General features: G+C 47.9%; 1 protein-coding gene across 3 annotated transcripts in view; it reads left to right on the top strand.

Annotated features, from left to right (window-relative positions):
* Window positions 1-14,243, top strand: part of CTIF (cap binding complex dependent translation initiation factor) — a 150,609-nt gene extending 136,366 nt beyond the window's left edge. For all 3 annotated transcript variants that reach the window (XM_071580923.1, XM_071580922.1, XM_071580921.1), the window contains 2 exons: window positions 7,851-7,904; window positions 9,672-14,243. In XM_071580923.1, coding sequence (XP_071437024.1) covers window positions 7,851-7,904; window positions 9,672-9,887 — 270 coding nt within the window. In that variant the 3' untranslated portion in view covers window positions 9,888-14,243. The remainder of the gene's footprint in view (window positions 1-7,850; window positions 7,905-9,671) is intronic.
* The last annotated feature ends 3,089 nt before the right edge of the window (window positions 14,244-17,332 follow it).

The raw sequence follows: 17,332 nt of genomic DNA, 5'->3' as shown, positions 1-17,332 counted from the left end.
TGGTGCCTGCTATACCATAAAAAAATAAATAACCCTACAAGAATCTCCCATGACTGCAGACCCCCATAGCTATGCTGGCACAAACACTCCTGTGAATGCACCTTGTTTGGGGAAAAAACAAATTTCCTTTAGTTGTGGTCATTTTGGTCAAAGGACAGAGTTAAGGTGACAGAGATCAGGTGTTATTTGGGAGCAGATGAGGGACAGGCCAAGCCAAGGAGGTCTCGGTGCCTGCGAGCCCAGTTGCCCTGTTGAGTTATTTTATGTGCAGGAACATCTTCGTGGAAAGCCACAGGACTCATCTAGTCCCAGCATTAAAACCATGGTGGCGTATTTCAAATAGGGAAGGGGAAATGCCACCCTTGTTTCTCTAGGACCCACGAAGAAGGCAGCGGAAGCAATTTGGGCAGATAAAGAAATGAAGCTAGATACCATCTCACAGGATGGTCCCTCCTCCTCACCCTCCTCACCAGGCATTGTTACTTCCCAAAAACCCTTTCAATGGGATGTAAACACAACTGTGTGCGTCTGCCGCCATGCACTCTCTCCCTGTGCAGAGCCAGGAAAGCAGAGAGCCAGGGTGGAGCCCCTTGCAATCAAGCACGATGGTCTCGCCACCGTTTCTTTCCATGTTTTGTGTTTCCCCGGGACCCTGGGGATGAGATCACATCCTCCTCTCCCAGGGTTATTATGTCTTCAGCCAGGCAGGATGAAGCCAGTCGTCTGGGTGGCTCGAACTCCCTGTGCACCCAGACTGGGTGGCTCTGCTCGTCTGCCTCACTCACCTTCGGGTCCTGAAGGTCCACCTCCAGCCAGGGGATGTGTAACCACCAGGCTACTGTTGGATTGCAGTGTCTGGGTTGATGAGTGACCAGATTTTCTTCATCATTGTCTCCACTAATTGCCTTAATGGTTTCCATCTTTGCTGGAATCCCTTCTGCTGTTCCAGATCCGGGGAGAGAGAGTCATGTTTCATGGTTTCCCTTGTCTACAGTGGAAAGGAGTAGGAGGAGTTTCTCACGACTGGGTACAGGATTTTGTTCCTCTGGCCTTAATTCAATTTGCTGTTAAGTATCTCTGAGTTCCTCAGAAGCCCGACAAGGAGGATAACCAACATTTTGGTTTACTTGATGCAATAAACAAACTCATCTCTTCTTACCCTCCTCCCAGGGAGTCCTGGTTGTGTAATAGGAGAACAGAAGTCTCCTCTTCAGCTCAGAGAAGCACAGCACTGAAAAAGGAGTTGGTGCCACCAAAACTCCTGTAAGTTGTCCAAAATAAGTTAGGGAAAGTGCCTAGTATTGACACAGCTCTGATGCAGCCATGCAGGCAGAAGCAGCTCCTTCCCCCATGCACATCCTCATCTGAGTTGCTGCTTGTGGGATCAGCAGTGGCTGCTTCCTAATGGAGTAGCAAGAGTTGCTGTCAGTATGTTCTCACCGAAGCTGAGACCACAACACCCCAGTCAGGCAATTAGAAAGAGGGATCACTCCAGGACATGCATGGGCTGGTGGCTTGTGCATCTTTTCTTTAAGACTTCCAAGATCCCCAGAGAGACATGAGCAGAAGGGTGTGTGGAGAGAAGCACCATTGCTAGTGGAAGCAGCTGGACACAGCTTGCGTCTCCCAGCTCAGCTGTGTTTTCAAATCGCAACAAATCATATTTTGGAGCACAGCAGATCCTGTGCCTCATGCAGCGATGAGCATAGACAGCTTCCTAAGGGAAAGATTGTCCCCAAAACTTTGTGTGTGGGCCACCTCACAGGAGAGAAGATGTCACTTATGCCTGTGGAGTTCTAAAGGCCATTTCCAGGTGCTCACTTGTTTCTTCTCTAGAGAAAGGCCTCATCTGACTTCCTTTCCTCCCAGAGGGACTCAGTATCCCTAGAGAGAGGGTAGCACTGGCACAGCTTGTTGATGGGTACAGAATCAGCTCAGCTGACTTTCTGATGTCCTGGGTCACGGAGCTGATCCCCTGATGGGACCAAATTGTAGAAATCCTGAAACTGGCCCTGTGCTGGAGTGTTTTGTAATTACTCATCCCCCGCACCTTTGTTTGTACTTTGTGTTTTCCCCAGACCTGGCTGTTTTCACCACCCAGTGTCTTGTGACAATAAGAAAAATGGAGCTGTAGCATTGCCTGTGGCTCAGAGAAGTGCGTGACTCTCCCCATGCAGAGCCATTTAGTCTCATGGATCTTATCTCAGGCACCATCCTTAAAGACTTGCGACAGTAGGTCGATAAGGGGCTGCTGGAAAACCAGTAAATTGCTATTGATATCTGTCCACAGAGAACCCGTGAAGCACAGCAGAACTGGCTTGTGCTCCCAGGAGGACCCACCTAACAGCCTGTGGGGATTCCAGGAGGTTTTGGGGGCAGGAGTTCTCCAGCGGTGGTCCATTAGAGCACTAAGAGTGCCTGCAGAGCCTCACATGCTGTGCCTTAACCGTGCTGCCAGTTGTAGGGGTTGATCATAGAACCATAGAACTGGAAGGAACCTTTAAAGCCCATCTCATTCCAAACCTGTGCAATGGGCAGGGACACCTTTCCACTATCCCAGGTTGCTCTAAGCCTCATCCAACCTGGCTAGAACACTTCAGGGGTGAGGTGGTCACAGCTTCTGTGGGCAAACTGTGCCAGGGCCTCACCACTCTCAGTGTAATTTCTTCCATCTGTTTAGTCTGAATCCTCCCTCTTTTAGTTTAAAACCATCATCCCATGTCCTGTTGCTATAGGCTGCACTGTGTCCCCATCTTCCCTGTAAGCCCCCTTACAAGAGAGTCTCCATGATGATCCCAACCACAGAGCTGGAACAAATCCATCTTTTTGAGGACAAAGTCCATCACAGCCCTTGACCAAGGGCCTTTCTGTTTAAAAGCAGAACTGGGAAGCACCATCTCTCCTGCACATCCAATACAGTATGTCCATTCTGCTTAAGCTCCAAGTGGCACGAATAGCTGGGGTTTTTTCCCTTCCTGATCAAGATGTGTCTCCATTTTCACCCATTGCCTCGTTTCACACCTGTGTGCTGGTTGCTACACCTGGGTGATGCATTTGCAGCAGGTTGGCTGCCCTGTGGTCGTGGTCCTCACTCCCTGGGGGCAATACTGGCAGGCACCTCCTCATGACCAAGGTGCAGATGAAAAACATTCCTGTGGGCAGAGACCACAGAGTGGTTGCAAGGCTGGAGCTCCTTGCCTGGGGCTGTCTGGGTGTCCGTGCATGTTGCCACCTGGACAGGTGAACCCAGGATGCCCGCTGGGGAGCCAGGGCGAGTGGCGTGTGGGCTGCGGTCAGTCCAGCATTCCCTGAATCTCACCCCGGCCTCTCCATGGCTCTCAGTAGGTATTTTCAAGGTTTCCATGCTCTTATGCTGGAGTCATCACCGAAGCATCAGAAAATCCTGCATTCTGAGGGGTAGTTAGTGGGAAGCGTTGCTTATGTGTCATTTTGCAAGCGGTATCATACACAGTAATTAGTGCTGTGCTGTGCAGGAGAAGTATCATTGCAGCTGGAAAGAGTAATATATGCATTGGGCTGCTCCCCACCCCATCTGCTGGGGAGAATTGCTGAAGAACACAATTGAACCTGCGTGGTTTGGTGATAAGAGGGGCAGTGGGGCAGGTTCTCCTGCCCTCCGTGTGGTGTGGACACCCCTGAGAATACCATGTAAGCACTTTAGCTTCTCAGTAGCCCAGATGATCTCAGAAAGCAGATAATAAACACAAATATTTGGGGTAAGTCCCATCAGCTGAGTCCTCTCATTTGCTCCTGGTGGTCTGCACCTTATGCTCATGCATCCATTGCTGTCCAGAAGGGCCAAGCTTGTTCTGTCCATGGTGAGACACAGCTGCAGTTTTGGGGCTTCTTTGGCCCTTCAACTACCACTGCATGCCCACCCCATGGGGCTTATGATGCTTACCTCTGCAAAGATGTAAAGAGCAGGTTTTGAGTCCATGCAGGCTGGGGAGGATGGGTCCCAGTAGCATGTCTTGGAAACCAATTACACTCAAGATCCACCCTGCAAAGCACTGCAAGTCCCACACCACACGCAGCACTGCCAGGAGCAGATCCTGAAATTTATTTTGGGTTGCTTATGGAAATATTTAGCACCCTGAGCCCACATGGACATGCTTGCCCTGCAGAGGACCTTGCCCAGTGCTCATCTCTCAGCATGACACAGAAATCCAGAAGGGAAGGCATCCGATATCTTCCACCAGTCTGCAAAGCAGCCAGTCCAGCACCCGAAACAAAACTGAGAAGCCTTTCGCAAGCAAGGCTGGGTATTATATGACTGGCCGGGCAGATTCTGGCATGCAGCCCCTTCTCTTAGGAAATCAAGCAGACTCTTTGTCTGCTTTCCAGCAGGAACTGCTGCTTTCATTGCCCAGCTTCGCCCCATACGGGGGAAACCGGCTGGAGAGCAAAGGGAAGTTTTTCTCTCAGACAGCCCCAGCCCCCAGGGGATGATTACAGGTTAAACCAAGAAGTGTGTGAGTCTCTGCTCACCTGCCCTGTTGTCTGCCTCATGCTCCTTTTTCAAATCCCTTGTCCACGTTCTCTGGCCAGTTTGAAGCATGTGGGAACCTGGTGGAGAGGGATGGGATGGTGCCGGTGGTGAGAGCTGGGCAGAGGCACACAGCAGGGAGGAGCAGCTATAAGTAGTTAAATAAATAATAATTCCAATGTGGGAGTGCTCTTTTAATGGGTATAGTGTGTTTGCCTTAAAATATTTTAAGTAAATAGGAATTAGATTGTAAACAATTGGCTGGGTGGTCACACAAGTGCCAGAACCCCAGGGCTGTGATTTGCCTGGAGCTCTCGAAGCATTTGCACCATTTTTAGTTGCAGCCCCCATCAGGACTGACTCAGGGGTCAGAGAACTTTGGGAAACGGTGTGCTCTCACTGAAACAACCTCCTTGGTGCTTTGGGGTGCCTGGTGCTCACATGGGGCACCATGGGTGGGGATGGAACACACTTTGAGAAGCACCACACAAGTAATCATCCATGGGTGAGGATGTCAGTAGCTGGACCCCAGGCAGAACAGTGCTTGCAGTCAGCAAGACTCAATACCCATGCCAGGCTCCAGGATTTCGTCCTGCCCCATCATTCGGGTGTCAGCAGCAGATAGTTCGTGCCTACACTCCAGCATGCAAGGAACACGATCAGCAACATTCAGAGAAAGAGTGACATCTTTCTGATCCTCCAAGCTTCAGTCCATTGTGCTGATGCAGGTGGCTGTGGCTGTGGATTTGGACTCTTGTGCCCCAGAGCACCATCACATCTGACCTCTGGGCCCTGCTGTGCTGCAGAGGGGTATGCCTGGACTTGGTGCTTGGCTTGTGGGCCTCGTCAGCCTACCTGTCACAGGCAGATGCTCACCGGTGGTGCTTGGAATTGGTATCTCTTGGTGCCTGAATGGAGCATGTGGTGGCTGGATGGACAAGGTGGAACACATGATGTCTCCATGGACAAGGCAGAGTACCTGGTACCTTGATGGACAGAATAGAGCACATGCATTCTCCTTGTTCAGCCAAGTCATGTCAGGTTAGGTCCAGGAGGGCATTGTGAATTCAGAGGGTGCCTGCCCAAGGCTGGGGGTAGAATATTCTTGGTTTCATCGTAAGTAGGTTAGACTGTTACTCACTGGCCAAATATCTGAACACTTGACAGTGACATATTCATCCTCACAAACACCTTTTGAGGTAGGGAAGTGTGTCCCAACCCCGTGTGTGGGAAGACGGGGCAGGGAAAGCCCCAAGTGAAGTTACAGACTTTCCACATATCCTGGGCAGGGAGTGGGATGATAATTGAGGAGTCCACAGCATAAGAAGGACTAGAATTGGACCTTCTTCATCAACTCTAGCTCCATTTTCATGATTGAGTTTTCATGTTATGCTCTTTACGAAAGAATGGCAAAAATAAGAAAGGTGAACATTTATCTTATTTAGTGCTCTCCTTCATGCCACGCTTATGAGCTGAATACCCCAGGAGGAAATTTCTGGACTATTCCTGTTTATGTTTTTCCCTGATTGATTTTTCATATTTTTTTCCCTGGTGGTGCTGGGTTTAAAACAATCTCATGGGGTTTTTTGAGAAGAATCTATGAACTGTTTGTGAGAACTTATCTCAGAGCATGCAGATTGGGCTTAACTAATATTTTCCAAACAACTCAGCAGAAAGATAAAGTGGGGAGCGGGGGGAAACTGTTGCATGACTTGAAAACCCTGGCTGAACCTTTGACTAACACAAGATAAAACCAATGGACAGCATGCTCATGGAGATGGTGTAAATGTCATCTTCAAAGTGAACCAATTGCTGTTGGCCAAATACAGAAGAGGGTGAAGAAAAAGCTCTGAGAGCAATGATAATTCCTTGCATTACCTCTTTTTTCCCTAGCTACTTTCCAGCTGTTGTGGAGCTGGTAAACAAACAGGCGTTTATTTGTAAAGGAAAGGAAACATGGAAAAACAAGAGTGGGAAGGAGAGATGATAAGGCTAAGAATCACAACTCTGGTTTTAGCAAAAGGATGTTACTTTGGATCACATTCAGTTACACTGAGCCATTTTTATATGGGCAGTTTTAATCAGCTCAACTGTTTTTCTAAGGTTTGCTTTTCCCTAATGAATTTTAGATACTAATGAAGCCAGTTTTCCCATTTTTTTCTCCTTTTTCTCAGTGGTTGGTGCACTCAGCTCCTTGCTGCATGCAAGAATTAACTGAGAGCCATCAGGCCTTGTTCATCCCAAGTGATGGGATGGAAATGGCCATAGCTTCAAGTGTTGCCAGTACTTGTAATTATCAAAAGATGAAAACAAAGAAAAACGTGTATTTTTAGTCTTGTTTCAAGGGTTCTTGCTCATGGTTTCAAGGTTTGTGGGGTGAGACATGCTGAGCAACTACATTTTGCCATTGACCCCAAGTGGGATGAGCTTCATCCTGTTCTATGCCATGCCATGCCCAGCAACGTGTTGGGTCTTTCTTGAAAGTTGCTCCTGCTTGCAAGCTCATGTATGTGACACAGAGTTCTTGGAAAGCAGGACAGGGTTAGAGTTGGTGCACCTGAGACTCCATGGTTTCGTTGGGACCCATTGCACTTGCAGCACTACATAATCAGCCTAGAAGAAGTTGTATTAATTATGTGTGTTGGATGTAACACTTTCCCATCAGGCAATTTCGTGGCTCTCCAAAGGGATGGAGAGGTTTGGTGGTGGGTGGCTGCCTCTTGGGCAGAGCCCTTCCCTTCCAAACAGGTGCTCCCAAGGCTGTGCTGCTCCAGTATTGTTGACTGATTTAGTCTCTGTGTGTGTGAAATGAGTGTTTTCTCATTGCCTCTCATGGGATAAAGCAAAGCAATGTAACCTAAACAAAATTTATTACGAAAGTTGTTAATATAAATTCTACCCTGTATTTTGTCACTGTTTGCCTAAAATTTTTGTGTGAACAGTGTTTTTGGTTCCCTCTTTGTGATTTACTATTCTTTCTTCCTGAAGGTGTCAAAAGCCAAGCTGGACAAAGAGATGGAAGGAAGGTTACAAGGGAGGGGAAGGATGAGGAGGAGGAGGAGGAGGAGAATGAGGAGGAGGAGGAGGAGCAGGAGGAGGAGGAGAAGGAGAAGAAGAAGGAGGAGGAGGAGAAGGAGAAGAAGAAGGAGGAGGAGGAGGAGAAGGAGGAGGAGGAGGAGGAGGAGGAGGAAGAGGAGGAGAAGGAGCAGGGGGAGGAGGAAGAGGAGGAGGAGGAGGAGGAGGAGGAGGAGGAGGAGGAGGAGGAGGAGGAGGAGGAGGAGGAGGAGGAAGAGGATGACAAGGTCCCACATTTCTCACTGCTTCTCTCTTCTCTCTTTTGCAGTTGTTGCAATCTCAGGATGTGAAGGAAGACGCCGTGCTTTGCTGCTCAATGGAGGTGGGCAGGCACCTGCACATCTGCCCTAATTCTCACTGCTTTGCCCCTTCTGTCCTTGGCTGTGCATGTGTCAAGCAGCTGTTAGATGTTTACAGACCCAAACAACTGTGTTGCTTCTTTGCATTATGGAATGACAGAATGGTTTGGGTTGGAAGGTATCTTTAAAGGTCATTTAGTCAAACAGACCCCTGCCATGGGCAGAGACAACTTCCACCAGCCCAGGCTGATCCAAGCCCTGTCCAACCTGGCCTTGGACACTTCCAGGGATCCAGGGGCAGCCACAGCTTCTCTGCCCAACCTATGCCAGGGTCTCACCACCCTCACATCCAAGAATTCCTTCCCAATATTCCATCACACCCTGCCCTCTGGCACTGGGAAGCCATTCCCTGTGTCCTGTCCCTCCATGCCTTGTCCCCAGTCCCTCTCCAGCTCTCCTGGAGCCCCTTTAGGCACTGGCAGGGGCTCTCAGGTGTCCCTGGAGCCTTCTCTTCTCCAGGTGAGCCCCCCCAGCTCTCCCAGCCTGACTCCAGAGCAGAGGGGCTCCAGCCCTGCAGCATCTCTATGGCCTCCTCTGGACCTGCTCCAGCAGGTTCATGTCCTTCCTGTGCTGAGGACCCTCAGAGCTGGATTCAGGACTCCAGTTGGGATGTTACAGAAACAGAGTAGGTAAAAGACAGCACCATGAGATGAGAGATGGCTGTTGAGTCTCTGTCACTGGACTCCTGATAACATATAAATGGATGCAAGAGGTTTGGTAGCTGGGGTCCCACCACAAAATTATATCATGCTGGTTCCTTCACATCTCACCCTCTGTAAAGTTTGTAAGCACAGAAACACCTGTATAGGAGTAAAAGCTGCCCCTGTGGCTCACACAAGAGGTTTACTGTGCTCAGCAGCAGTTTCACAGAGAAACACTGGTACAAATATAGCAGAGTTTCATTAGTTTCTTTTTGGGGAAGTGATTGGCCCATGGGGATGGATGCCTTCCTTTCAGAGAGCAATTGAAGTTGCAGCCTGAATGGTTAAAATTCAGCAAAGCAACAGGCAGCTGAGGACAAGGGTTTGACTTTTTAAGGTGAAGACTCTGGAAGGCTCTGCTTTAGGGAGCCTTCCCTGGTGGGGGTCTCATCACTGTCCACCCCAAACTTGGACTTCCTATCTGGAACCACCTAAGGCTTATGCTGCTCCATGGAGGCTCTTCAAGGGGTAATTGTTTTAGAAAACGCCCCTGGCTGTCCTCAGCAAAGCAGCACAACAGGTATAAATGCAGATCTCGGCAGGGCAGGATTTGTTATGCACACAGGAGCATTCTGCTTATTCCAGCTAATGACTGGGAGTCACTGAGAGCTCTGAATCAGCGAGTAAATGAAGGGCCAGGTAGAAGGCAGGAATACCACATCACAGCCTGCACTTTGTTTTGACAATAGCATGATTTTTAGGTGGGATTTTTTTTTCAAAAGCGATCCAGCATTGCTGCCTTTGAAGTCAGTGGGAGCTGAACCCTTCGCTTCTCCAGCAGCCCAGCACTGATGCTTTTGAAAACCTCACCCTTCATGTTCAGCTTTTGGAGCCTGCTGCTGCGTGGTTTTGGTTTTCAAAAGCCACAATGCCTTTAACCTTGGCTGCACCACGCAGTGGAGAATTCGTGTCTGTAAAAGCCAGCAAGGTGTTTTAATGTGATAGAGGGGTAGAATCATAGGCTGTCTCAAGTTGGAAGGGACTCACAGGGATCAATAATCCATGATTGACCCCTTCTTCTCCCAACAGCTACAGAGCACTGGCCGACTGCTGGAGGAGCAGCTGCCCGAGATGATGACGGAGCTGTTGGCGATCGCACGCGACAAGATGCTGTGCCCCTCTGAGTCCATGCTGACAAGGTCCCTGCTGCTGGAGGTCATCGAGCTGCATGCCAACAACTGGAACCCCCTGACGCCCACCATCACACAGTACTACAACAAGACCATCCAAAAACTGACAGCTTGAGGGGCAGGGTTAGGTGGGGTGGGAAGGGTCGAGGAGAAGACATGCACCTTGACGGGATCCGGCAAGAGCTTTTCCAATTTAAATCCCCCAGCAGAACAAACCCCAGCATGCTCGAGAATTACGTTCGTGGGGTGGGGAGGGAGAAGCATGTTTCTTTTTCAGCCGTGTCGCCAAGTGCCACCCCTCCTCCCTGCCGTGGTTTTGTTTTAGGGGTTTCTTTTCTGAACTCATTGCTCAAGCGGCAGCAGCGCATCCCGCCGGGTTATTGTTTGGCTTTCGAAAGAAGACACAGAATTTGGAAAAGAAAAAAAAAAATAATCCAAGTGGAGGCTAGCATTGTTTTCACGCCGTCCTCCTGCCTTGCCCTGGCCAACTGGCAGGAGACAGCAAGCAGCAGATGTCTCGGGAGGACAAAGCCAGACACACACTACACCAGACGCTCATAATTGATGGCTTTTGTCGAGCGGGGCTTGCGTTAGGTTCCCCCCTCCTTCTCTTGTTTTCAACTCTCTGTGTGTCCCCCAACCTACCCACCACCCCTTCAAGAGCAGATCGGAGAGCGGGACGACTTTCTTATTTGCACTGGCTTTTCTTCTTCTCGAGCATTTGTAATTTCTTCTTATTTTATTGTATTGTCGAATGGACAATTGTGAGCAGCTCGGAGGTGGGCAGAGCAGCGCCTTGCCCCGGGCTGGCTAATGGTTTATGTGAAGATACTGAAGCAGAAGGAGCGTTTTAAACGAGTCCAAAAGCCACTGCAGAAGTTACATGGCCACTGTCATCTTGCCAGTAACCTCTTTGGTGGATTGTGAAATGTGTTCTCTGAGCTGGGGGCTCTAAAAAAAGGGGATACTGCGGCTCTTGCTGCTCAAGTTGCCGTTACTCCTCAGCCACTATAACCCTTTTTTTTGTAATACTTTATTTTGTTTCCATTGAAGGAGTGCTTTATTGTAATTACTGTCATGGTTGTAATTATACATTTAAATCCAGGCCTGTTATAGTTGGGCCTAATAATGTACAGGGCGAGGAAGAAATGAAGGTTTGATGTTCTTGTTTGGAGACTGCTAAAGAGAAGACAAGCGATGTATGGAAAAAAAATGAAAAGAGTGGTAAAAAGAAGAGGGAAAAATAGATAAAGCCAAAAATAGTTTTTGAGCCTGGCTTCTAACTAGCTGAAGATGCTATCCAGTGTTTCTAGGTGTGCAGTGTGCAGGAGAAGCTCTATCCCGTGGTCAGTGTAAGTGGCACCATGTCATTGAGGGTTGGGTGACATTTTCAGAGAGGCAGGGTTTGCTTGGGGTCCCCAGGTTGCTCCAGGTCCCCTTACTACTCCATGCTGGAGCATCCTGAGGGAGAGGGTGGCTGCAGGGGATGATGTTGAGATACCAGCTGGGTGAAGACATGCCCAGGGGGGAGGAGGCTGGTCTGGAGGAACACCACGCCGTTGCATCGCTCTCCAACTCATGAAGAAGACTTGGTCTTCTGCTTATTTGCTCATCTATCAATACTTTGACTTACTAAATCCCTCCAGGTGCTTATTTTAGTGAAGCTGATGAGGGTGCAAGCTGCCCTGTCCCATCTGCACAGCAGATGAGGAGCCAAGGAAGGCACGATGTCGGCAACCCATCCAGTTTTTCCCATTATTCAATTTGCTTTCCTGTATGGTGAAAAGAGAATTTATGCTGCGATGACGGTGCACGTGGACCCTGGACCAGGCAAGCTGGGTCTGAAAACAGCAGCTTAAACCCATTTTTCCAAGCAAGATGTTGAATTACTTATGGCTTGTATAGAAGAGAGATTTCACCCTGACCTCTTTGGATGTGCAGGATGTTCTTGGGTGCCTTATGAATGTGTTGGTCTGTCTGTGATGGGGAGGAAGCTTTCACTGGAAAATTTAAAAGGTAGAAGTTTTCAGCAGAAAATGCATTGCAGGAGGTGAGAATTGTGATGCTCCAGCTCAGTATTATTTGAATTTTCATCTGGTTGTCTGCTGATCCAGTTTTTATTCCACACATGGAGCAAGAGGAGTGAGCTGGAAACGGGAGCTTCAATTTTCCTGTCTACCCAGAAAGCAGCAAAATGATTTCTGAGTGCACTGGAAGTGTCTGGAAAAACTAACTTTTACTTCGTGGATTTGAGCCCAGGAGCTTCACGTGGTGACGGCGCCTTGCGTTGGGTCAGCTTCATTAGTAGCAATGGGGTTTGAGAGTATTAATGAGCAGATGAACTTCATTAAGGCAGCAAAGCCCATCAGTATTACAAGGCTCAGGGTTGTGCCCATTGCTCTTTGCTTTTCCCACTCTCTAAATTCTCTGGGAGTGGAACAGAAGGGGATATAACACCCATCGCAGTGTGCTCAGGCACAGCGTCAGTCTTCTTGGAGGACACCTGAAAACCAGTTTTGTCTTCATTTTTTTATATTTTAAAGAGCAGAAAAGTCCTGTAACAGGGACACAGCCTGATGGGTCGGGGTGCCAGGATCCTGCCAGCAGCGATCCAGACCACCACTCCGGCCCCTGCAGCTTCTCACATCCCCCAGAATTTTTTCTCTGGATGTAATGAGAGAAGAAAAAAAATAAAAAACCAGAGGCATGGGGATTTTGTTTCTAAAAACTTGAATTTTCATCACTGCATCGGGAGGCATTCAGAGTCAAAGTGTAAGCCACGAGGCAGTGTTTCGGCTAAAGCATTTCCCTACCCCTACTTGCTGTGAGGATTTACTCAGTTTTCCCATTGCAAGGCAATCCTGAAACCCCCACTGACCAGGCTTGGCCCGTGACTTTCCCTTCCAACACTGGGATTTTTCCCAATGAAGAACTTTTATGTGAAATCTGTTTGGTTTTAATGTCTTGCCATTTATCACTGCTATTAACATACATTCATCCAGCCATTAACTGCTTTGGTACATCAGTCACTCTGTTGGTATCTGGGAATCAAAGTGTTGACCAAAAATGTTTTTCTTTTCCCCAAAATTACAGGCTGCCAATGGTATCTGTCTGAGTGGGAAGCTGGCAGGCACATGGCATCATTCACCAGGGTACCATGTTGGGAAAGGAGGCACCACAAGGACATTTGATGGGGAGCAATGCTGGGGAATCTTTTGAGATGCCTGGTGAGAGCACCTGGGGATCTTAGAGTGTTTTCTTCTCTTTCTTTTTTTTTCCTTTTTTTGGCTTTCTGTAGAAACGGTCGCCAAGGAGTGTAATTCTCCACTGTGTGTTTTTAGGTGCAAAGCCACCAGCTACATCTCCCCAGATTATCCAGATTCCATCTTTGCTGCTCAGTAAAAGTATCCATGTGGGGTTTTTCTATGTTGTCCCCATATGGCTACGTCAGCAAAGGCAAAAATAACTTCCTCAGGCCAAATATGTGTGGGGCCAAACCTTGGGCTTGTGCAAAGGTGAGGGGCTGATGCATCCAACAAGGAGTGATGCTCCACACCATGGCCATGCCCATCTCCCTTGGATGCAGAGCAGGTTTTCTGACTCCTTGCCGGACTTCCCAGCATCTAATTCACCTCATTCCTGGTGAAATTCTTTCCGAACTGGTGGGTTTTGCTACCCACAAAGTGACTTGCTTGGTTTCCCCACAAGGGGTTTCACCCCTGTTTGGAGAAGTCTCATGTATAGGGAGGTGAAACAAAAATGGGGGGGGGGAAAGGAAAAGTAAGTGATTTGCTTGGTTCCCCTCTTCCCTCGACAGAGATTAATTAGTATCTATTCTTGGCATGATTGATGGCTTTGAAAGAAAACTTGTCAGAATAACTTATGATTTATTTTCATGCTTATTTTTATAACATCCCTCACTTGGAAATCTCTCAAAATCTTAATTTTTTTTTTAATTTCCCTGCTGGGTATTTTATGGCTTTACACTAATTTTGCTCTTCTTGGTGTTAGCTATTAGACAGTCATGATGGTATTTTCAGTATTTTTTCACAAGAAATGATACTAAGAGTTGCAAAGTCCACTGTCAATAGCCAAGGGAGCTGCAGTGTCCTGCAGATCATGGAGTTAACACTAGCAATATTTTTTTTAATGTATTTATTTGCATTTGAGAAAGCAACATTTTTAATTTAATCATATTTGTTAAACTAAGTGCTTTAAAAAAATTATAAACAAAAAAAAAAAAAAAGAAGGAAAAAGGTTTTGGGGAGAATAAAGACTAGATACTCATACTAGAGAAATCACACACTCATCGTTTTCAGCGTTTCAGAGACTGTTAAAACAGGGGAGCTAATAACTCTTTGTGGCAATTCAATCTTTGTTTATAGAACATCCAGACCCACTGTATGCTATAAAATGCATCATCTGAGTAATAAATGTTTAAAGCTTGACATTGCCCCATTTCTTTGTGGGTCCACACTATCACTTCTGATGGTTGGGGAGGGACCAGGGTGGAAGAAAAGGAGGAGGAGGGAGGATGGGGGAGAGGGGTGGGTGGAAGAAGAATAACCCTCATGGTGTCTGCTTGTAAATACAGCTTGGAAGTGCTCTGTGAGGATGGTGCTGGATCACATCCTGCTGCACTTCTGAGTGGGGTTGGTCCCTCTGGCCATCACTTCGCAGGGGGGTGAGGACGAAACCCATGGGAGCAATGCAAAGGGCTCAGAGGTCCATGGGTGATGGATTGGGCCCCCTCTTGGCTCTTCCCACTCCCATCTATTCATGCCCTACCTCAGATGAGCCTGGAGGTCTGTTGGAGGACCCCCTCCTGATTTATCACATCCATTTCACACAGTGGTAAAGCAACAATGGCTCAAAAGGCACTGCTGCCTGATAAAAATAATCTTGGAAAAAGATTTTGCTCAGTGGTCTCTTCTGGAAAACCCTTCTCCAAACTAAGCCAATTATTTTTTGTCTAACTGAAGTACATGTGTGTGCCTGCATCTTGTCCTGGCCTGAAGGAGAGAGAAAGAGGGAAAAAAGGAGATGAAAGGTTAAACAAGGAGTGACAATGACTCCAGAATCCTGCAGGGAAATTTGTGTTACTCCCCTGCCCTCTACTCCCCACGTTCCCTCTCCATTTGCCTAATGCCAGAGCATCTTCTCCCTCAAGTAATGGACTCACAGGAGAAAGCATCTCAGATGTCCAAACTCCCCTGAGGACCAGCTCCTCCCAGATCCAACATGTTTGCTGCAGAGAGCAGGGCTTTGAGGGAATTCACTACCCTGCTCATCATTACCTGGGGTGTCTTGACTCCAGCATGGTGTCCATTCTGGACACCTCACCTTCTCCCACCTCTTTAAGCAATGGTGGGCTTGAAACAAAACATCACAAAGTTGGATTCAGGATGATTTAGAATTTAGGTCAGATATTAGGAAGGAATTCCTGGCTGTGAGGGTGGTGAGGCCCCGGCACACGTTGGGCAGAGAAGCCCCATCCCTGGAAGTGTGCAAGGGCCAGGTTGGACAGGGCTTGGAGCATCCTGGGCTAGTGGAAGATGTCCCTGCCCATGGCAGGGGGGTGGAACTGGATGAGTTTAGAAGTCCCTTGCAAGCCCAACCATTCTATGACTCCATGAAGTACCATATGTGACCATGTGCCACCCTTTCCAAGGATCCCTTCCTAAACACCCCCATCATGAGCCCCAGCCTGCAGCCAGACACTACAGCTCCGGGTTGTGCTAGAGCTAGAGTTTGGCCTGTTCCACCACATTAGGGTATTGAGCATCTGGACCACCTTTGGGAAGGGTTTATCAGTAATGGAGTTGGGCTGGGAGCAAAGAAAGCCAAGAGCAGATATTATCTCTGGGCCCCTGGGACCACCAAGATACATTAAATGAGAAAATAACCTGCAGTAACACAAAATGTGGAGCAGATGAATGGGCATCACTACAGAGATGAAACTCTCAAGATGCAGGAATATTTCTGTGAATTCCTCCTGACTGCCAGAAAGCCAGACAGCTGCAAGTAAAGAAATTCTATGGATCACAGTAAGTTTGCTTGGCTTTCCTAAAACATGGCAAACCTGCAAATAGCTAGGATGCAGGATGTTCTCCTCTTCCAGCAGCTCCACTCCTTTACTGGATATTAAGGGGAGTTTTAAAATGTTTGTGCTTGTTGCAAAATGGTTAACATAGGTAAGTAACCTTAATATAACAGCATTGCTGCTGTGTTTGCCAGCTGAGTTGTAGCTTAAATGATTATTCTTTGGGATGTGAGAAAAACAATTATTTATTAAAACAATATGCACATTACAAGACTATATGGCCTCTTCCTTTTGGATCCTCTGTTGTGATCCTTAACTGTGAAATTGAAGACTTGTCTGGCTGCATGAATGTGACTACCGAGGGTTAGCTGATGCCTCATCTCATGCCAGATCAAAACCATTTCCCACCAATCAGCCATGCCACAGACTTAATGAGAAGGAATGAGTCCCTCTCAAGAGAAATACCGAGATTTCAGAATTCCATTCTGTCCTAAATCATCCCAGTTTTTTCACCGAACAAAGCATTTTGTTTCGATGTATGTTTTGTTGCTGTAGCAATAACATTTAAACAAATTGTTCGGATTTTATTAGCTCAGACCTTCTCAATAACTTCCCATAGAGCTTTCCCATCAGAAGTTTCCATTTGGGGAAACTAATGCCAGGACATGGCAATGAGAGAAATCACCTCTACCATGTGCTGCATGGTCCTGGACTGGCTTCAACCTCTGCTTCTCTTCTCCCAGCCTTGCCAGAGGGAAATAATTCATCAGTATTTCTGGCCCCACACTTGTCATTTTTGATGTCCAGATACATGACATGTGACCTCCTGTGAATCCAAGACTTCAAGCTGAACATCAGAAATAATTTCTTCATGGAAAGGGTTGTTAAGCACTGGAAGGGTCTGCCCAGGGAGGTGGTGGAGTCCCCACCCTGGAGGTGTCCAAGGAACAACTGGACGTGGCACTCAGTGCTCTGGGCTGGGTGACAAGGTAGGGATCAGTCATAGATTGGACTCAATGGTCCTGGAGAGCTTTTCCAACTGAAATGATTCTGTGAAGATGGGGTGGGGCAGCACAGACCCTGCTGGTGCTGCTGCTGACCCCGTGTCAGTCACTGGTGATGGAGCTGTGAGAGGAAACCAGGTCTGGGAGCAGATCACTCCTTTTTGCAACTGGTGGTGGACACAGCTGTCCAAGGAACTGGGCTGCAGTGAGGGTCTACATGGGTATGGGGGGTCATAGAATCATAGAATCCCAGCATGGTTTGGGTTGGAAGGGACCTTAAAGATCATCTAGTTCTGTCTCCCTGTCATGCACAGATCACAAAAATGGTCCACAAGATTCTGTGGCAACAAGGACCTGTTCATACTCCAGATGGGTGAGTGTGGATACCATTTCTACACTTCCATAGGCAGCACCAAGCCTGGGTTTTGTTGGGGGAGTGCTTGAAGACAGAGATGGAGTCCCCAGGTTTCCCAATCCAAGGGACAAACCCTGTCTGCTCTTGCTTCGTGCATG

Source organism: Pithys albifrons, chromosome Z (assembly GCF_047495875.1).
Source record: "Pithys albifrons albifrons isolate INPA30051 chromosome Z, PitAlb_v1, whole genome shotgun sequence".
In the NCBI taxonomy this organism is placed as follows: Eukaryota; Metazoa; Chordata; class Aves; order Passeriformes; family Thamnophilidae; genus Pithys; species Pithys albifrons.
The sequence above is the reverse complement of the archived record's forward strand: the minus strand, read 5'-3'. Positions and strand labels throughout refer to the sequence as shown.